Source organism: Leucoraja erinacea, chromosome 28 (assembly GCF_028641065.1).
Source record: "Leucoraja erinacea ecotype New England chromosome 28, Leri_hhj_1, whole genome shotgun sequence".
Taxonomy (NCBI): Eukaryota; Metazoa; Chordata; class Chondrichthyes; order Rajiformes; family Rajidae; genus Leucoraja; species Leucoraja erinaceus.
Genome location: NC_073404.1, coordinates 23,564,910 through 23,587,250, shown reverse-complemented (window position 1 = coordinate 23,587,250; position 22,341 = coordinate 23,564,910). Strand labels below are relative to the sequence as shown.

Genomic DNA, 22,341 nt, shown 5'->3' with positions numbered 1-22,341 from the left:
TGGCACTGCTGAGCTCACAGTCTCAATGTCTGCTTCACTGTCACCTTGCTGTGCATAAGTTATTGCAGCAGAATTAGGCCATTCGGCCCATCAGGTCTAATCCGCCTTACAAGCCTGCTGTGATCTGGCGGGACTTTTCCAAAAATACTTTTCAAGCGATTTGTCACAAAAATATAAATATAATAAAGCTTCTAAATCCTGTAACTCGGTTATTGGCAAAGACACTTTGAGGCATAAAGTTGGCATTGACTAATCCCATAATTTGCCATGAGTCGAGACAGTGAGGAGATATCCTGTGCTTTCACCATAACTCTCTCTCCCAGCTCCCAGAATGGCTTTCCAGAATGGAGCCAGCTCTCTGTTTTATATGTGCCATAACATAGAAACATAGAAAATAGGTGCAGGAGTAGGCCATTCGGCCCTTCGAGCCTGCACCGCCATTCAATATGATCATGGCTGATCATCCAACTTAGTATCCTGTACCTGCCTTCTCTCCATACCCCCTGATACCTACAAGGGCCACACCTAACCCTCTTAAATATAGCCAATGAACTGGCCTCAACTACCTTCTGTGGCAGAGAATTCCAGAGATTCACCACTCTCTGTGTGAAAAATGTTTTTCTCATCTTGGTCCTAAAAGATTTTCCCCTTATCCTTAAACTGTGACCCCTTGTTCTGGACTTCCAGGAAGGATCTGCAGATGCTGGTTGACAGCGAAGATAGGCCCTTCGAGACAGCATGGCTGATCATCCAAAATCAGTACCCCGTTCCGGCTTTTTCCCTTCATATCCCTTGATTCCCTTAGCTAAATCTAACTCTCACTGAACACATCCAGTGAATTGGCTTCCACTGCCTTCTGTGGCAGAGAATTCCACAGATTCACACTCTCTGGGTGAAACCATTTTTTCCTCATCTCAGTCCTAAATAGCCTACCCCTTATTCTTAAACTGTGACCCCTGCTTCTGGATTCCCCCAACATCGGGAACAATTTTCCTGCATCTACCCTGTCCAATCCTCTAAGAATTTAATATGTTTCTATAAAATCCCCTCTCATCCTAAATTCCAGCGAATACAAGCCCAGTCGACCCATTCTTTCATCATACGTTAGTCCCGCCATCCCAGGAATTAACCTGGTGAAACTAAGCTGCACTCCCTCAATAGCAATAATGCCCTTCCTCAAATTTGGAGACCAAAATTGCACACAATACTCCTGGTGTGGTCTCACCAGGGCCCTGTATAACTGCAGTAGGACCTCCTTGCTCCTAAACTCAAATCCTCTTGCAATGAAGGCCAACATGCCATTGGCTTTCTTCACTGCCTGCTGTACCTGCATGCCTACTTTCAGTGATATTACAAAATGCTGGGGTAACTCAGCGGGTCAGGCTGCACCTCTGGACAAAAGGAATAGGTGACGTTTCGGGCCGAAATGAAGAGTCTCGACCCAGAACGTCACGTATTCCTTTTGTCCAGAGATGCTGCCTGACCCCTTCAGTTACTCCAGCATTTTGTGTTTTTAAAGGCTGTTCGGCCCTTAGAGTCACACAGCACGGAAACAGGGAAATTTGGTCCATGCTGACCAAGATGCACACCAAACTCGTATCACTAAATGCAACGGCCGGCATTGTAGGCAGGATATTTACGGTGCAACTTTGATGGAACTGTTAAGAGAGGCCAAGTTTTCTTTCTTTTCATGTATTCCTGTGTCATCATTCAGAGATGTTGGCGTGTGGATTAATAAAATACCCAGTTTATTCCACCCGTCGACTTGGGTCGACTGATTCTTAATCCGTGCCGCATGTAAAGTTTGAGGGTAATAATGAGTAAGATTTCTGGATCGTATCACTTGTTGAAAATATAATTATTTCAGTAATTATGTTTTTGTTGGTGTGTGAAATTAGTCGGTGGTTGCTAACAGCATATGGAAGACTTCTTCTTATCGAATCCACACACGGGATTAGAAGTTGTTCAGCCAGAGCTGAACACACTTCTCGGCATCTGCACACAATGGTGTCGGTCTTGTGCTTCTTGTGGGTAGTGGTGGAAAGATTGGTGAAAACAGGGCCGCGACGTGAACACTCTTTCCTGGACCCCAGCATATGGAAGTGCTAGGTGCATTGACTCCATATATTCAGTGCATTTAGTGTAGATGGGCAAAAGCTTGGCATGGATGTAGTGGCTGTAGGGTCTGTTTCTGCATTGTACAACTCTGTATCTTATAATAATTGAAGTATACCAAAAAGAATGGTTCTCCTTCCTCATGTTCCTGAAAGACCAATATCTTAAATGTGAAACTTGCGTTCCCTCCTATCTTCTCCAAGTGGTCCATCTGACACCATCCCTTAACCTCATTCAATCAATCACATACTGTATACATCAGCATATAGAAACATAGAAAATAGGTGCAGGAGTAGGCCATTCGGCCCTTCGAGCCTGCATCGCCATTCAATATGACCATGGCTGATCATCCAACTCGGTATCCTGTACCTGCCTTCTCTCCATACCCCATGATCCTTTTAGCCACAAGGGCCACATCTAACTCCCTCTTAAATATAGCCAATGAACTGTGGCCTCAACTACTTTCTGTGGCAGAGAATTTGACAGATCTTTCATTCATTTGTTCTATAACTCTCTCCATCACCTTCTATATCTCTCGTTTCCCTTTGCCCTGACTCTCAGTCTGTAGAAGGATCTTGACCCGAAACATCACCCCTTCCTTCTCTCCAGAAGGAATGCTGCCTGTCCTGCTGAGTTACTCCAGCTTTTTTGCGTCTATCTACATCTGCAAGAATCCTCTCCCACATGTTCTCATCCATGCTAGTTGGAAGATCCCTTCCCTAATGTAAAGCTTACTTACTAGTTGATTTCTCCTGACTAAAATCCCACAGGAAACTGTCGCATCTGATGTTGCTTCTGTTGCTTCAAGGTGCAGGGGTCTGCAGGGTGGTGGGGGGAGGGGGCAGTGTGAAGAAGATTCTGGTGGCCAAGAGTAATGTACGTGCCAACTGCTATCAAACATGGTGTGTTAAATGAACGTCCTGGAGCCTATGGAGCAGAGTCTGACAGGGAAAGGGTGCAGAGGGAGCGTGGGTGGAGGAGAACGAGGTGGAGGGAGATGAGCAGGGAGACGGATTGTCAGCAAGCTGATATTCATCAGGGAGGAGGGTACGCATGTTGATAAAGTCTCTTCGTTGAAATCTGTCGTTTTCTGCACCGCCTTGCAAGGGGAAAGACTCTGTTTTGCAACAAACGTCAAGGTGACTGTGGCAGTAAATGTTTGCGTGTTGGGCTCCTTCGGTTCAAAGCTTGAAGGTAGACACAAAATGTTGGACAGGCAGCATCTCTGGAGAGAAGGAATGGGTGACGTTACAGGTCGAGACCCTTCTTCAGACTGACGATAGTTTCAATGCCTTATGCTTTTCTGCCAGTGAGATAATCAAGAGTTTCATTGTCAGATGTCCCAAACAGATCAATGAAATTATTCCTTGCAGCAGCACAACAGAATATGTAAACATAGTACACTGTAAACAATATAGTAAACAAAAAATGTTCAGTGTGTGTACACATATATATATATACATTATACACTATATATCTATATACGATATGTCATCGAGTTTGTTCATAGATTAATATAGCACAGAATCAGGCCCTCCATGCTGCCCATTTATACTCATTCTATCTGCCAGCATTTGGACCATATCCCTTTAAACCTTTCCTATCCAAGTACCTGTGTAAATGTTTTTAAATGGTATTGTAGCAGCCTCCACCACTTTCTCTGGCAGTTCATTCCATGAATGTACCTGCTTCTGTGTGAAATAGTTGCCCCTCGGGTCCCGATTAACTCTTTACACTCTCATCTTAATCCTGTGTCCTTTAGTTTTTGATTTCTCTTTCCTAGGAAATAAAAGATTGTGCATGGATGTATATTATTTCTGCCCCTCATGATGTTATACACCTCTGTAAGATCACCCTTCAGCCTCCTATACGCCAAGGAATAGATTCCTAGCCTGCCCAGCCTCTCCCCACAACGCAAGCTCTCGAATCCTTGCAACGTTCTGGTAAAACTCCTGTGCGTTCATTCCAACCCCATGATGCCTCCTGTGTAGCAGAATAACCACAACTACAGAATACTCACCAACAACTTGCACAACTGCAAAGTAATGTCAAAATAATATCCAATTTCTGTACTCTATGCAATATTCTTCATCTTCTCTTGCGTATAACGTGCACAGCCTATGCAATCTTCTTTATTGTCATTTCCTGAGTATTCTTCTTCTTGTGTATAACGTGCACGGCCTAAAGTTGTAGGACAACTTGTTCTATTTGATCTTATTTGATTGCGCACGCCGGGTTGATTGCATTCGTCGAAACAGGGCGGACCACATGAAGGTTGCAATCTTCCACCCCAACTCTACGCAATGGCTAATGAAGACTAGTGTGTCAAATGCCTTCTTAACCACCCTGTTTGCCTTTGGCGCCATTGTTCAGGAAACTCTATGTTTGCATTCCTAGGTCCTAGCTCTCCAGAGCCCTACCGTTCACTGTGAAAGTCTGATCCTGATTGTTTCCACGCTGTGAGACTCTCTGACTGTGCAAACCACTTTCAAGCCAACTTTCAAAATGTTGCTTGAAAGTGGTACACACAGTCTGTAATTTCCATAAAGCAGTATATTGATGTATGTTTAGTGTGGTTACTGCACTATTTCTTTGGTGAAGAACATGGATAGACGTTGCACATGCTTCAAAACTTTCTGGAAGTTTCCATGTGACAGCATCTTGATTGGTCCACCCTATACACAAGAAGCCCTGCATGACCATGCTGACCATCGTGTCCAAGGGCTTAACTCGTTACACCGTATCACAGACTTTCGATGGCGCAGTGGCTCAGCTGCCTCACAGCGCCAGAGGCCTGGGTTCGATCCTGACCTCAGGCGCTGAACGTGTGGAGTTTGCAGGTTCTCCCTGTGGCTGCGCGGGTTTCCTCCGGGTGCAAAGATGTGTGAGTTTGTCAATAACTTAGTCTCTGTAAAGTTGCCCCTGGTGTATAAGGAGTGGACGAGAAAGTGGGTAAACATAGAACTAGTGTGAACGGGTGATTGATGAACAGCGTGGACTCGGTGGGCCGAAGGGCCTGTTTCCATGCTACATCCCTAAACTAAACTAATCTATCTTCACTATGTCCTCAGAACAGTACTAAGTACCTGCGTGCAGCCCTGAAACAAGCTAGTTCAATTCTTAGTAGATCAATGGCATTTCATTTCCACATGTGGGCTTTATAAAAACTGTACAGAATATTACCAATGGTTAAAGCGGCTTCTGAAAGCAAACAATATTCATAAGTCAATCACAGAAATCCTTTAGCACCTTTATGTTTACTCCTTCCTGTACATTGTTGAGTGCCTTTGTTGAAACTATGAATGTATATGGCATCGTTGGGAATTCTTAAGACTGACCCAAGAGGAAAAGGATACTCTGAGCTGTGGGAATCAGGATTGGGCTGGTGATTTTTTTACACCTCGTGCACTGAGAAAATCTTTCCTCAGTGTGAGGGGGGAAAAAAGCCTTTTTGAAATGTGGGTACAGTTCGTATTCTCAGACATTATCCGATGTTGGGAATATTATTATCTCCTGCTTAAAATTTTCCTTTTTTAAAGGAGACATGTTAGCTGAATTGGCCCAAATTTCATGAGGCATTTCATTTCTTAAGACCAGGCCAGTATAAAAGTTATTTTCTGGTGCATCTTAAACAAAATCTGATGTTAACCTAGTTGTCATTTCCTCTGACCATTTCCTGTACTACGACACTAGTTAATTCTGGGGATAGCTTTGCTTTGCATTGCATTTAGAACCACTTAAAAAAAAATAAAAAAAAATAATTAAATGATTTTGATCAAATGTGTAACTTGTGGACACATATTGGTTTTTTGTTTTAGGGCCATTTAATAGACCAAGTGGTTTGGCTGGTCTGAGATCTTTAAGTAACAGCGCCTTTGGTGGACTGGGGAACCCTTCAATCAGTGAGTATTTCTGTCCTTTCGGTTCTTTGTATGACTCTCTCACGTTTGACTTTGAGAAGTGATACTTTGGCTGATATTTGGGCAGTACTGACCCAGTACTGTGAACTATGACAAAGCCAGGGCTATTTAAGTGTGCAATGGCTAAATCCACGGCAGTGAGCTCAAAAACAGATAAATATTCGCTTTGTGGCCAGGTCATTACATTTGTTTTCTTGTACGCTCATTGTAGTGGTGTGGAATGCATTTGAGTGCATCTCACCTGTGTATTATAACGTAACTGTGTTGCATTATTCAGCATTATTTGTGTACATCACCTTTCATCCTGCGTGCTGTATCAATGTGTATAATTTCAATTTGTCTAAAACATCCCTGTGCACTGTGACCATCCTGCACATAAGCCGCACTTGTTTATTCGGTATGGGTTACATCTGCATACATTTCACCTCTTTCTGACAATCCTCTGTGTTATTTGGGGAATGCTTACTGCTCTCAACTCACTCAATAAGCAACTCTTTTTCACATCTACATAAATACCCCCTCTGTATCATGTAATGAATGCATATGTTAAGAGTAGAGGCGTCATGACTCTGCCTAATCTGTCGCCGGCTTCATCATTTCTGGGTATTGTATCTGTCTCAATCATCAGTTCCTTTCAGTGTGTTTCACAGAACGAGGGGAGGATGCTCCTCAAACTGCGGAGCATCTTGGATAACACAGCTCACCCCCTCCTGGTCAACCTGAGAAGCACCTTCAGCAGCAGACTGGTTCCACCAAGATGCAGGACAGGAGATCCTTCTTCCCTGTGGCTATCAAACTGTACAACTCCTCCCCCTTCTGTCCTGGGGTAGACTCCCCCCCCCCCCCCCCCCCCCCCCCCCCCCCCCCGCACAATCTTTGCACATCCCACACGCACCTTTCCACTCGCCCTTTCCCACTTTTAATTTCATGTTTCATGTATCTAGTGTTTTATGGCTGTTGGCAGACCAATATCCCTTCTGGGATATGTAAAATTCTATCATATCATATCAATATGCCTGCTGGGATAAATGGATCTATCGTAGTACCACACCTACAAGTATTCAAACTGTTTTTACTTCATCCATATCATAATTTTACATCACTCCTACTCGATGACACACACACACATATGTGTGTGTAGAGTTATACTCTTCAAGGCTTTATGATACTCACTGGGTTATTAAGTGTGCATGCCATGTCCATTTTGACCAAGTTGCCATTAACTGATTGTGAGCCAAGGCATTGAATTCCAGCATTTGTTGGACATTATGGCCCGTGGTTCATTTCCACAGTAGGTTGTATATTTTCCAAATAAACCACTGGAGGATCTCTTAAAAACAAGTTGAGTTGAAAGCAATGGATTTTTTGACCTCCAAGAACAAGACATAGAAACATAGAAAATAGGTGCAGGAGTAGGCCATTCAGCCCTTCGAGCCTGCACTGCCATTCAATATGATCATGGCTAATCATCCAACTCAGTATCCTGTACCTGCCTTCTCTCCAAACCCCCTGATCCCTTTAGCCACAAGGGCCACATCTAACTCCCTCTTAAATATAGCCAATGAACTGGCCTCAACTACCTTCTGTGGCAGAGAATTCTAGAGATTTACCACTCTCAGTGTGAAAAATGTTTTTCTCATCTCGGTCCTGTAAGATTCCCCCCTTATCCTTAAACTGTGACCCCTTGTTCTGGACTTCCCCAACATCGGGAACAATCTTCCTGCATCTAGCCTGTCCAACCCCTTAAGAATTTTGGAAGTTTCTATAAGATCCCCCTCAATTTTCTAAATTCTAGCGAGTACCAGCCGAGTCTATCCAGCCTTTCTTCATATGAAAGTCCTGACATCCCAGGAATCAGTCTGGTGAAGTAGGTAAGACACATGGCCCCCGGGTTTCTGAGCAAATTGTTATCCTGTACTCTTTACCCCTGGCAGTGGGCTTGGTGTGGCAGTGCCCCATTGCACTTGCAGCAGTGTTTGGTTTAGTTTAGAGAAACAACGTGGAAACAGACCCTTCGGCCCACCAAATCCATACTGACCAGTGAACCCTGCACGTTAACACTGCCCTACACGCTAGGTACGACATTTTACTTTTATACCGAGTCAATTAACCTAGAAACCTGTATGTCTTTCGAGTGTGGGAGGAAAGCGAAAATCTCGGAGAAAACCCACGCAGTCACGCGGAGAATATACAAACTCCGTACAGACAGCATCCGTCAGGATCGAACCCGGGTCTCTGGCGCAGTTAGGCAGCAGCTCGACCGCTGCACCACCGTGTATCGTGTATATGCCCAGTTCTCCTAGTGGACCTTATTTCTTCGATTTACAAGTTCTAGACCTTGATTTGATTTCAATGATTCTTGGTTTTCTGCTTGGCATTTAGTTCAGCTATGAAACTTTGATGATGCCCTTGCATATTATTTTTGACAATGCCACTAGCAAAGCTAGGCCAAAAAACTAGGTGTCTTTATCCATATGCCCATTAGTGTTTTGAAAGGTTCAATTTGATTATTCGTGGTTCTCAATCATAATAAAGAAGATGTTTTGAAGGACTGACGACACACCGTACATTCTTTATCTCTGTATCTCCCCTTCTCAGCCTGCAGAAGAGCCATGACCCGAAACGTCACCCATTCCTTCGCTCCAGAGATGCTGCCTGACTCACTGAGTTACTCCAGCATTTTGTGTATATCTTCAATGTAAACCAGCATCTGCAGTTCTGTCCTGCAAAGTTCATTTAATGTTCGTCTCAGTGAAATCTCATACACGGATGTGCTGGTTTAAAACTCTGCACGTTCCAGAGACTCCAACACTCAAGAACTATGATTTGCAAAAGAAAATCCATGCATGCAGTCCAATCTGCAGTGGGTGGCGAATATTAAAATAACTCAAGTTAAACATGGGGTTATAAATGAATGGTTATGTTGATATTTGCTGGCAACTTGAAGTTGATAATTGCATCTCATAGCGACTGGATTTTGTCACAATGACGTCTGGGCTCCAGGCTGTTCATTGAATCGTAGATTTCTGGTGTACACTCGGATCTCAAGGGCCTGTTCCACTTTCACAACCTAATTCATGACCTCTGCCGAGTTTCCCCTTGATTCATACTCGCAGCATAGTTGTCACGAGGTCTTAGGAGGTTGTAGGTAGGTCGTGGCAGGTTATGATGTTAGTGGTAGGTACTCGTGGCATCAAGTAGGTCGGGGCATATTTTCTAGCCTGATGAAAAATGTCCACGAGTAAAAAAGGTCGTGAATTAGGTCGTGAAAGTGGGTCAGGCCCTTAACCCTTTTCCCAAATGCAGAGATCATGGTCCATTTTAGTGGTGGTGTGAATATTGTAATGGCAGGGAGGGGCAGGACAAGGAAATGGAAATCAAGCTCAGAAGGTTGGCTGGAAAGGATAGAGAAACAGCAAGAGAGATGAAGTGAGAATATTAAATAGAGGAAAACACAAAGAATGAGTAATAAATATAAATAACACGCCCAGGAAAAGTGGGAGAAGATCGTGAGAAATTGCGACAGAGAAAGTTGTTGAAGGAAAGCAGTGAAAAGGTGTTGGAGAACACAGTGAGATGGGAAATGATAAGATCATAAGTGATAGGAGTAGAAGTAGGCCATTCGGCCCATCAAGTCTACTCCACCATCCAATCATGGCTGAAACATCTCTCCTCATTCTCCTGCCTTCTCTCCACAACCTCTGCCAAATCAAGCAATACATGGCTGTTTTATCTCTCATGGAGTATTTTTTGTTGGCAAGAGTGAATGGGATCTCTTTGACTAACTAATCCAGTTGATTACCTTCTGTTCTCCATTGGTTGTTCAGTGGTGCTGGGGCATTATTGCAGCAGCGTAGTGTAGCACTGGATGGTGCTGTTGGCCTATATTTCATTCTTTATCCCGAACTAACCGCAAGCCTACCTCAGCAAAGAAACAACTATAGACTTTGTTTTGGTTTGGTGGCAGTGCGTACTTTGCTTTTGCACTGTTATCACCTGGTTGCTCCCACTGCAATGTCCTGCACATAAAAGCTCAGCCACTTATGCAGTGTGAATGTTTGTGGAAAATTATACCTTTTGGATTGAAAACTTGACACTAATGGGAGAGTCCGTGCCGACCAGTGATCCCCGCACGCTAACACTATCCTACACACACTAGGGACAATTTACAATTACACCAAGCCTTTTAGCCGACAAACCTGTGGGACATTGGAGTGTGGGAGGAAACCAGAGCTCCTGAGAAAACCCACATGGTCACAGGGATGCGTGCAAATTCTGTGCAGACTGCAGTCGTAGTCAGGATTGAACCCGGGCCTCTGGTGCTGTAAACCAGCAACTCTACCGCTGTGCCACTGTGCTGCCATATAATATGCTAAGCACCATGTTGCAATGTCAACTGATCACTAGCTGTGTTCATGCTGTTGCAAGGTCTATGACTGTACTAATCTTCATCAGTATTGCAGACTGTAGCCACTATAGTCTATTTTTGCAATACAGCACGGAAACAGGCCCTTTGGCCCACTGAGTCTGCGTTCACCAGCATCCCCACATACTAATGCTATCCTACACATACCAGGGACAATTTACAATTAGACCAAGCCAATTAGGCTATAAACCTGTACGTCTTTGGAGTGTGGGGAGTAAACCAGAGCTCCTGGAGAAAACCCACGTGGTCTCAGGGAGAATGTACAGTCAGCACTCGTAGTCAGAATTGAACCCGTGTCTCTGGCAATGTAAGGCAGTAGCTCTACCTCTTTGCCGGCCTGTAATTCAGACATTGATGTTGTTTGATAATTGAAATGAATCCAATTTATTTTTCCTTGGCTAAGCATATGCTGTTCTTTTTCTTTCTATTTTCAAACCCAAATGACATTAATCTTTGTGTTATTTAACTGATTTGGTTTAATATAAGATACGTACCTAACGTATATGATTTCAAGATAAAGTGTTATATTGGGCAGATCATGAATACCTGGTGACCGATTAGCAGTGTTAGTTGACCTTTATTTCAGAAGAGAAATGCAAAACTGCAGAAGCTGGAATCTTGAGCAAAACACAAAGTGCGACAAGAAGTCAACAGGTCTGGGGTTGGCACCTGTGAAGGGAATGGATTGAGTGAAGAAGGGTCCCAACCCATCACTCATGCCTGTCCATTCCCGCAGATTCCGCCTGACCCACTGAGTTCTTCCACCACATTTGTGTTTTAATTAATTGTAGTTGAATCCAGAGAAGGAAATGGGGAAATAGCCAGAGTTTCCAATCACCAGGGAACCCCAGCTGGGGAAGGTTTAGACTCCACTCTGCTTACAACAGTGTTGGATTTTTTAATCAAATGATGTGCAATACCTTAGTTATGGGATTGAAGAATCAAAGGCTTGAGCTAAGGGCCAGAGGTTGAGCAGGCTAGGCCACTAATCCTTGGAACACAGGCGGATGAGGGGTGATCTTATAGAGGTGTATAAAATCATGAGAGAAATAGATCGGGTAGACTCACAGAGTCTCTTGCCCAGAGCTGGGGAATTGAGAACTGGAGGACATAGGTTTAAAGTGAGGGGGGGAAAGATCTAATAGGAACCTGAGGGGTAACTTTTTCAAACAAAGGGTGGTGGCTGTATGGAAAGTGCTGCTAGAGGAGGTAGTTGAGGCGGGTACTATTGCAATGTTTAAGAAGCAATTAGACAGGCACATGGATAGCACAGGTTTAGAGGAATATGGTCCAAATGCAGGCAGGTGGGTCTAATGTAAATGGGACGTTGGTCGGTGTGGGCAAGTTGGGACTGTTTCCACTCTGCGTGACCCTATGACTCATTGTGTGAAACTAAGACCAAATGTGACTGTATCAAGACAGATAAGGGAAGCAGAAACAACTTCTAAATTATTTTTAAACCCCTTTAGTTCCTTGATATCATTACATCCTCAGACTAATTGAGCCTTTTGTAATCCCTTGTTGACATGTGGTACTTAATGTTCATTTACAGAATTGAATGGCAATGAGCGTGCCAGAGTCTTGCAAAGCTGTAATCTTTCCCTTCTTGTTTCCAGCTGCCAATAGTATGTATACATTTTAAGCTCAGCGTGCAATGCTTGGTAAGTACTGTCATGTCCGCTGCCAGACCTTATAAACATTTTTTTGTTCTTTTGTTTTCTCAACCATTTCAGCATCCAACACAATGTTCAGCCACAAAGATGGCCCCAGTATGCAGACCTTTAGCAACCCTCATGAGCCTTGGAATCGACTCCACCGAACGCCACCTTCGTTTCCAACCCCACCCCCTTGGCTGAAGTCAGGGGAGGCTGAGCGCAATTCCTCTGTAGCAACTCATGACAGAGATAGAGATGTAGAGAAGCGAGACTCTACTGTTAGTAAAGATGAAAAAGAAAGGTACGAAGGGTGAAGCATAAAACTTCTCCAGTCCGATTCTATATTTTATTCTAAAGAGCCTTGAACTCGAAGGTGTGGGCTTGTTCATTGTCGTGCGAATGTCATGGCGGACTTCCTTCAAATCCAATTGGCTGACTCATGGGCAGTTTGGGACACCTGTACCTCGGCTTGCAAACTCAATCACAACTAGCAGAATATTAAACTTGCAAGAAATGTTAGGCAGAGTTTCAACCCAGACGGAGAAAAGCAATTTGTCATTTGGCATCAAGCATGCAGTTCATTTTAATGCTAGAGTACCTTGCTATATGTATTCATACCACCAAACTCAAGCCATTTTACCCCAGCTCCTGAGAAACTCAAATTGAGAGTCCATACTATGAAACAATAAACAGTAATTTTTACAAAATAAAATTGGATTCAAAAAGGAAAGAGCAATATCCAAAAATAAAATAAAATATCAAATAAATCAAACAATTTCTGAACCAAAACTTTTGCTAATTTTTAAACAGTGGAGACCCCTCCCCAAAACGTCATCTACCTAAAGCTAGTGTAAAATATATAATAATATTAACGATGGTCAAGGAACAATCACTCAGTTCAGTTGGCTAAATAGAGGAATAATATTTGCATGACATTTTGATGTTCTTTGCATCTATTTTTTTAAATCCATAGATTACAAGCTAAAATGTCATGTCATTCCATTTTTATTTTTTTTTATTTTGCATAGAAATAATTGTAAATTCAAATGTAACAGTGATTCCACAAATTTAGCCATATTCTGAATATGGTACATTACTGCTCATTCATTAATGGGTTCTTCAAAAGCAGAAACTCTCAGTGAAAAGGGAATTAAAATGGTGCTTCCGCCTTCATAACTAGTAAAATCTCAGTTAGTATAAAGCACTCACAAATCTACAGGTATTAATCGGAGAGAAAACCATTCTCTGAGTTTATGATACGTTTTTTTTTTCCAATTTGAAATTGAAGCTTACTATCTTACTTGAACCACTTAATTAGAACCCATTACTGATCCGAGGTGTTCCCATTCACTAAACTATCATTTGACGCCCATTAAATTTGTGTTATTTCCATATTTTTGGATACTGTAATTCATTTGAAATGACATGAATCCTGAAATACACACCTTCAAGTTCATTATGCATTTAGAGTACATCTTTGACAACCATTGCTAGCTGACAATGTTGGTTTGTAATCATTTGGAACAATGTCTCCTTTTATTTACAGGTATTTTTGAATGATGAGCTTTCACTGTATGTGTCCTAGATTTACAAATTTATCTTTTGCCACTCTCAACACTCACCAAAACCCACCTGCAATGCATTTGGCCAGCCTTTGCAACTTACTAAATTATAATGAATGGAACATTTTCCCAGAACACATTACTTATGTAAATCGAGGATTTAAAAAAAAATATTTAAAGATACAATGATTATTGTGCTGTTTGCCATTATTATATTGGGAGTTTCTACCTTAATTTATCTGCATTGGCAGTACACAATTAGTTTTGGTGGCCATGGGTAGAAAAGTCTATGTCAGGACTTTATTCAAGATTGGGTTGAACTTTCTCTCTTGAAGAAGAGTTAATTCAAAAAGTGTCCTTCCATTTGCTATTCTGCATGGACATGATATTCAGTAATGTTTTCTTCACTAAGTTTTATTTTACAGTTAGTGCAAGTGTGCGAATATGAACAGGCCTCTATTCTTGACTTGAAACGTCCTTAAGAAGTCTTTCAATATTTCTCCCTTTCCAGCTTAGAACACTTTACATGTGAAATCTCTCAAGCCGCCGGGACCGCCCTTCGTGGGATTCGTAAAGCTTTGATATATTTGGGCAGGAAGTCCATGTAAACTATTTGCACCACTCTCACACCCTGTGAGAAAATTCATGAAGTAAACTCCCATTGACAGTTTGGCAAAAGAATTTGGATGCAAAGACATTGAGTTTATTTTGCTGAGATTGAGATCAGTAAATTCTTAGCACTGTTGGGAGAAGAACATATTGGTTCCATGGTTTGTCTTAAATGGTGGATGCCAAACATTAATTCACTGAACCCGTTGAGGACATTAAGAGCCAGAATCTCAGCTGCAGGAGTCATTGCTTCTCCAAAAAAACTTTCCATCCTGCCTTATGGAATCATGCCTTATTTTCGCATTGGGCCCCGTTGTTACCAGAACCTCCCCATTATGTACGACTGTGGCACTTTGCGATGACGACAAGTCATTTGCAGCTAAGACGAGACGTGCATTCTCATCTTCTTTTAGCTTTTTAGTTTAGAGACACAGTGCGGAAACAGGCCCTTCGGCCCACAGTGTCCACACCGACCAGCGATCCCCACCCTTTAACACTACCCTACACACACTAGGGACAATTATACATTTATACCAAGCCAATTAGCCTGCAAACATGTACATCTTTGAAGTGTGGAAGGAAACCAAAGATCTCTGTAAGGCAGTAGCTCAATCGCTATGTCTCCATGCCACCACGTATGCACCATATTCATGGTGATCTTGGAATTTCTTAACACTCCACTTATTCACCATGGTAAAATATTATTCAAAAACGGGGACAGGAAAGGTTTAGAAAGATATGGGCCAAACGTGGGCAGGTGGGACAAGTGTAGATGGGGCATCTTGGTCACTATGGGCCGAAGGGCCTCCTTCCGTGCTGTATGACATTATATGTCTTTATAGCAAAGCCACCAATAAGTTAGCCACCTACCTAAACTCATCCTTCGCGAATCTAAATCTTTCTTCAACATATTCCAAACTCTTAGTTGACTGAAGTCGAGACTAATTTGATAATACTACTTGCACTATTTTCATTGATAATTAAAAGCTCCTGGTGAAGTTTTCCATTTGGCCTCTACATAATAAACATCACACATAATGGAGATTATTACCCTGGCGTGCCATCGCTCTTGATAGTCTTGCCTTTCATGGGCCACCGTCATTACCTTTTGTAGTACACTACCTTGATTGATCAATCTTTATTAAGCAACCTTTGTGGTAGATCAAGTCCATCATATATGGGCTGCAGCATGTTTGAAATATGAAAGGGAAGAACTCATGAATCAAGAACTATTTCACTAAGCATTTAAAGCAATGGAAAGAATGGACAGAAGTGCTATTTCTTCCATTTGGGAGGGAAGAGGGAAGGTCTGGAGAGCTCCATTTTAAGGAACGTGGCAAAAGCTAGTAAGATAACCTTATAGGCAATCAGCACAAAAAAATGGGCCCTTTGGCCCAACTTGCCCATGCTGACCAAAATGCCCCATCAATTCCCGCATTTGGCCCATATCTCTCTAAACGTTGGGTTGCCCCTCAGATTCAGATTCAAGCTTTATTGTCATTGTGCAGTGTACAGTACAGAGCAGCGAAATGCAGTTAGCATCTCCCTAGAAGAGCAACATAGAATACGAGCAATAAATAAATAAATATATTTATCAACCTCAGGTTCCTATTAAATCTTTCTCCTCTCACCTTAAAGCTATGACCTCTGGTTCTTGATTCCCCTACCCTGGGTAAAAGACTGTACATTTACTCTATTTATTCCCTCATGATCGCATACACTTCTGTAAGATCACCCCCTCATCCTCTTGAACTCCAAGGAATAAAGTCCTAGCCTGGCCAATCTCTCTTTATAGCTTAGGATCTCAAGTCCTGATGAAAATCATCTCTGCACATTTTCCAGCTTAAATCTAGCCAACTGAATCGGAAGCTCATCGGTTAAATGGTCTGCTTGTTTTACACTTCATCCAGTGGTAGATGGGCAGCAAAATGCATTTAGCAACTTTCCCACTGGGTGGTTTACGTTAACACCCCCCCCCCCCCTCCCCTCCCCCCCCCCTCCCTCCATGATGAAGTAAACACCAAGCAATGGTCAACCAAAGAGATAAGAACAATGAAAGAAGATGAGAAAGATGATGATGATAGGAAGAGAGATTTGGAAAGGAAGTGTTCTATTTCTGGATGGAAAGTTTAAGCAGACACATAAGAAAAAAAATCCAAATTTGGTTCTGAGGTCAACAACACTGGCAGGCTAACGTTTTGGTTTCCACGCTGGTTTCCTAGTCTGTGAGTAAAGCAATATGTCAAAGGTGTAATCTATACTCTGCCATTTTTTGTGTTGTGAACTAACTGAAGCTTTGCAGAGCACTTTATATTCTGGCGTTTGTCATTTGCCTGTTCTTTCTTTAATGGATTCAGTATTTTCTGTTTAAAGTGAGGGCACGCTGCATACTGAAATCAATTTGCCTCATGTTAAAAATGCTAGCTGATTCTGTATTATTGAAGAGATGGATGCTGTTTATGATAACCACTTTTTCCCCCATGACGTTGCGGGTGTTTTATTTTCTGGAATCTTCCTTCCTGCGCCAATGTTTTTGCAGACAAGTCGGAGAGGGTGTGGTGTTGTCTTTACTGATTCTGTTTTACATCTGCCACTGGAGATGCAAGGGAACCCTTGAGTAGCTGACCCTCTTACTCCCTTGCCAACCCTTCTTATCTCCTGCCTGCTCCCATTACAGAGACGGGGCCTAAATGCATGGCACATGGTTCTCAAAAGGGGCGTTGTATCAGGAACAATGAGGATTTTGTTTTACACACAAAAAAAAACCAATTCTGCCCTGATGAACCCGAGGCCTGATAACTAGCATGTTGCACTTTAAAACTTTAATTCCTGCATAGAATTTGCCTATCAATTGAACATGTAATATTCCTATATAAAATCTCCCAAAATATTGTGACCCTAAGAGAAAAATTATCAATTGCTTCAACATTTCCATACAGAAGTACAAGATATAATAACCAGTTAGCATGTTTCAAGTCTGTATAATTTCTGAGGAAAATCAGAACTATCCCTTTGTTAAAATGGGTAAACTATGTCAGTCAATACAGGTGAAGCTTCAAATGATGTGTTTATATTACAATTCTTGAGGAAGGGAAATTATTAGATAATACCGTACAATTTAAAAATAAATTGGATAGGCATATGGATGAGAAGGGAATGGAGGGTTATGGTATGAGTGCAGGCAGGTGGGACTAAGGGGAAAAAAAAATTGTTCGGCACGGACTTGTAGGGCCGAGATGGCCTGTTTCCGTGCTGTAATTGTTATATGGTTATATGGTTAATTAACAGCTACTGAGAGGGGCCCAAAGATCTGTTTGATTTAACTTCACAAAATCTGACCTGTGGTGGAGGTGGATAAGATAGAGGTATTTAAGAGGCCATAGGATAGGCACATGGATATGTGGGGAATGGAGGGATATGGGACATATGTAGGCAGAAGGGATTAGTTTAACTTGGTATCATTGTGGGCCAAAGGGCCTGTACTTGTGCTGCACAAGTTCAAACACGTTTTGAAGTTCTCAATAGAGGGCGACAGTTCTGATTTAATATTGGCCATCACCACAAGACTAAATGAGTCAAGCAGTTCTGATTTTATCTGATATCATTTATAAATAAGGCCTCCTTGGACTGCCCGGATTATGAATGATCTGACCTATGAAAATCTGACTGTGCAAATTCCCCCCACATGTTTTTAAAGCTCCTGGCCACTGCAGGGCATGTTCGATCCGCATGCTCGGCCTCTTGGAGTATCGTAGTCACAATCCACAGTATATGACAAGTCAACTCTATCACAAGAAAATTGTTTAGTCAAAATGCGTTGGACAATTCTCACAATCCAATAAATCTAAACTTGCTATTCATTTGATCCATTTGTGTGACTGTAGATCGAAAATTATGTCCACAAGTCACTTTAGTTTCATTTAGTTTACAGATACAGCGCGGAAACAGGCCCTTCGGCCCATCGTGTCCGCACCGACCAGTGATCCCTGCTCAGTAACACTATCCCACACACACTGGCGCCTTTAGAAAGGCGCTATATAAATCCCATCCATTATTAATTTACATTTATACCAAGCCAATTAACCTACAAACCTGTACGTCTTTGGAGTGTGGGAGGAAACCGGAGCACCCGGAGAAAACCCACGCAGGACACAGGGAAAACGTACAAACCCCGTACAGACAGCACCAGGAGTTGGGATCGAACCCGGGTCTCTGGTGCTGCAAGCGCTGCAAACTCTACCGCTGCGCCACCGTGCCACCCTTGTTTGTTTTAGAAGGAATTCGAAAATTCTGAATATTTAAATTAGCATTGAAAATGCATTTTTAATGAAAGGCCTGGGTTTCTTTTTTTTTAATGAACTGATTACACGAGCACGCCATCTTCTCTGCGCCACAAATTCAGTCCAAGCAGGTTATCCTATCTCACTGGTTCTTGCATGTTTTTGAGGCCCTTCTCTGGCATCTGAAAATACTACCCCTATTCAAAACTTGACTTTCGTATTAAATTGTCATGGCTAAGAGATCAAATATTGAAGCACAGATTAAAACTGTCAGGGAAGCTGCTTTGCACCGTTGCAGATGATAATTTAACGCCACTGTGATTTTTATTTTAAAACTAAAGTTATCAGGATATCGTTGTGTTCAGAGTCTTTTCCCCAGGCAAAGGGAATCAAGAACGAGGTGCATAGGCTTTAGGTGTTAGGAGAAGCATTTAATAGGAATCCGAGGGGGCAGCCCAGAGTGGTGGGTGTGTGGAATAAGCTGCCAGAGGAATTAGCTGAGGCAGGTATAATAACAATATTTAAAAGAGATATGAACATTTACATTGATAGGCAAGATTCAGAGGGATATAAGTAAATTCATAGGTTCTACAACCAGAATTAGGCCATTTGCCCCATCACATCTATTCCGCTATTTAATCGTGGCTGATCCATCTTTTTCTCTCAACCCCATTCTCCTGCCTTTGCCCCATAACCCCTAACTAATCAAGAATGGACCAATGGATATGGGGTTAAACGTGGGCATATGGGTCTAGATTAGATGGAGCATCTTGGTTGGCATGGACAGGTTGAGCTGAAAGACTTCTTTCTGTGCTACGTGTGTCTCTATGACTGGTATATAAACCATTTTTGTTCTGTATGTTTATCCTTAGGGATACCTTGGAGAAGCGGCACACCACTCATGCTTCATCTCCGTCAGTAAATCAAGTTAATTCTTTGGTGCACAACCGTAGTTCCACCGAGCACAACCGAAACCATGTAAATAGTGAGCTGCGCGATAAGGAAAAGCCACGGGAGCGAGAACGGGATCACACTGACACTTGGAAAGACTCGTCCGTAGATGAGCACAAAGTTAAGGAAAACCACGCACCGGACAAGGAGAACCTGGGGCTGGAGGGCAGGATCGGGGAGGACTCCAACAAGCATATGAACAGAGTCAATTCACCTTACATCAGGCTGCCCGGCACGGACGGCCCGAGAGCCAACAGCCATGCCAACCGAGAGGTGGATCGGAAAAGCGAGCCTTCTTCGTACGACCATCAGAAGAAGAGCAACGAGGTTAAAGTCAAGGAGGAGCGGAAGGAGGACAACGACATTATTTCAGAGGTGATTCAGACACAACGACTCCCCGAACACTCCCAGCCCATCTCGTTGCCCAGTGTCCATCCCAGCCCCTCGATGGCCGCCATGCCAATGGCCATGGCCATGAGCGGAGTACATCCCATGAACAGCATCAACACGCTGGACAGGACACGGATGGTGGCTCCCTTTATGGGGATTAGCCCAATACCAGGGAGTGAGCGCTTTCCATATCCTCCTTTCCACTGGGACCCCATGAGGGATCCCCTGCGAGACCCCTACAGAGGGCTGGACATCCACCGGCGAGACCCGCTGGCCAGAGACTTCTTGCTGAGGAGCGACCCGCTGCAGCGGCTGTCGGCGCCGCGCTTCTACGATGCGGAGCGCTCCTACCGGGACCGGGAGCCCCACGACTACAACCGCGAGCACGCGCTGGTGGCAATGGACCCCAGGCGTGAGCACGAGAGGATGAGCCACCTGGAGGAGCGGGAGAGGCTGAGCATGCTGAGAGATGAGTACGAGCACGGGCGCCTTCACCCGATCCACGCGGCCGCCTTGGATGGCCACATGCCCCACCCCGGCCTCTTGACGCCGGGACCTCCCAGCATGCACTACCCCAGGGTGAGCCCCTCCTCGGCCCACCAGAACGGCATCCTCAACAAGACCCCCCCCACGGCTGCTCTGAGCGCCCCTCCCCCGCTCATCCCCACCGGCGGCACCAGGGCCGGCTCACCCCGGAGGACTACGCCCCTGACTAGCTCAGAGGCGAGAGACAGGCCCCCTTCGCACACACACAAAGACATCGAAGCCCGATAATACAGAGACGGCAGGAAAAAAAACACACACGAGGAAGGTAACTGCGGAGGTCAAATAAAGGCGACTTTTGTAGCGTGACAACCCACCGTCTAAAGCATTGGACTTCACTGGACTGGGGCGGGTGAGCGCAGCCTCCACCGTCAACATGTAAAATTACTTTGCGGAAATAACACTTTTGTACATTTTAAGCTTAAATTTTTTGCAAATGTTCAATGTCGATTTTTTGTTCCTTTCTCCCTGTTAATTTTATTTGTAGTATATATATATTAAAAAAAAAATGTGTTGTGAAGAAAGAGCAAACTAAAACGGAAAAAAAAAGAGTTACTGCTATATTTATCAAGGATTTGGGTATGTGGTAAAATGAGGAGGCCTAAGAAAAAAAGAAAAGAAAAGCTCTTAAATTGTCTTTGGAGAGGAGTAATGGATAAGACTCGGTTTGAAGGAATCAAGCTGTATAGACAACTGTGTATAGAGGAAGTTCCCAGGCCGAATGGAACTTGGTACATATATGCAAAAAATGGAAAAGACAATAAGTTTTACTGTGTACAAATGTAAATAGATTGAAGGGCGGCTGTTTGACGGCTGATCAGAAGCATCCAACAATGCGAGCTATTGGGAGATTAACTATCTGTTAACACAGTCTGCTTGTGCTGTGTTGGATAACTTTTTTGCGGCTGTACAGATATTCCCAACTATGCAAGCGGGTGAATGCCATGGCTTTTCACGCAGAAAGTCTGCATTCTTCGATGGAGCCTTTTCAACACGATTCATTTAACCACCACGTCTAGCACATTACATTGTGTCTAAGGATTGTAAACTATGTTAATGAAGTAAAATTAGTTCTGTTGGTCTAATAGTGTATTAAAGTGCTATCTGAAGTTGTTTATTCTGTTTTGAAAAAATTCTATCTATGACAGTTGTTTCTTATGAGCAGAGATCTATTTTAGTAGTCACCTGAAGGTTATAGTTGTGCGCTTCATATTTGTGAACTCCTGATGTTGTGCAGTGTTTTTGAGAAACAAAAAAAATAATGTACACTGGATCAGTAGTGCTAGAACTCAATATTACCTATAGACTTTCATTTGCAGATATGCTGTTTATCATGTACGTAATGAAGTCCTTTACAGATCCTGTTGTAAAGTGAAGCGACTCTGAAACTTCGGCATGTGCTTCATAAACAAAAACTTGTGTTATGTAAATTGTGCCATGTTATTAAAAAATCGAACTGAAGTGTTCTCAGTCTAACTGCGCTGCAAGCCTGGTGTTAATATTGCTTGCTCTTTGGTCAAGAGTGTTTTATTGTCATGTGTCCCAGATAGAACAATAAAATTCTTACTTGCTGCAGCACAACAGAATATGTAAGCATAGTACACTGTAAATAATATGATAAACGAGAGAGAGAGAGAGAAATAAAAAGTTCAGTGTATATATATACACATACACACAAAGTTCAGTGTGTATATATACACACATACTCACATATATTTATTATTAATTATTATTGCACTATTATTGTTTGTTTTTCGAGTATGTGTGTATGTGTATATAGTGCAATAATAATAATAATAGTCTATAGGATAAGGATAAGGGGGAAATCTTTTAGGACCAAGATGGGAAAAACATTTTTCACACAGAGAGTGGTGAATCTCTGGAATTCTC

At 42.9% G+C, this 22,341-nt stretch overlaps 1 protein-coding gene across 1 annotated transcript in view; it reads left to right on the top strand.

The window, feature by feature from the left end:
- auts2a (activator of transcription and developmental regulator AUTS2 a) overlaps positions 1-21,927 on the top strand; it is a 946,702-nt gene extending 924,775 nt beyond the window's left edge. The window contains exons 20-22 of the mRNA XM_055657423.1: positions 5,934-6,017; positions 12,195-12,417; positions 19,440-21,927. Of these exons, the coding sequence (XP_055513398.1) occupies positions 5,934-6,017; positions 12,195-12,417; positions 19,440-20,682 (1,550 nt within the window). The 3' untranslated portion in view covers positions 20,683-21,927. The remainder of the gene's footprint in view (positions 1-5,933; positions 6,018-12,194; positions 12,418-19,439) is intronic.
- The last annotated feature ends 414 nt before the right edge of the window (positions 21,928-22,341 follow it).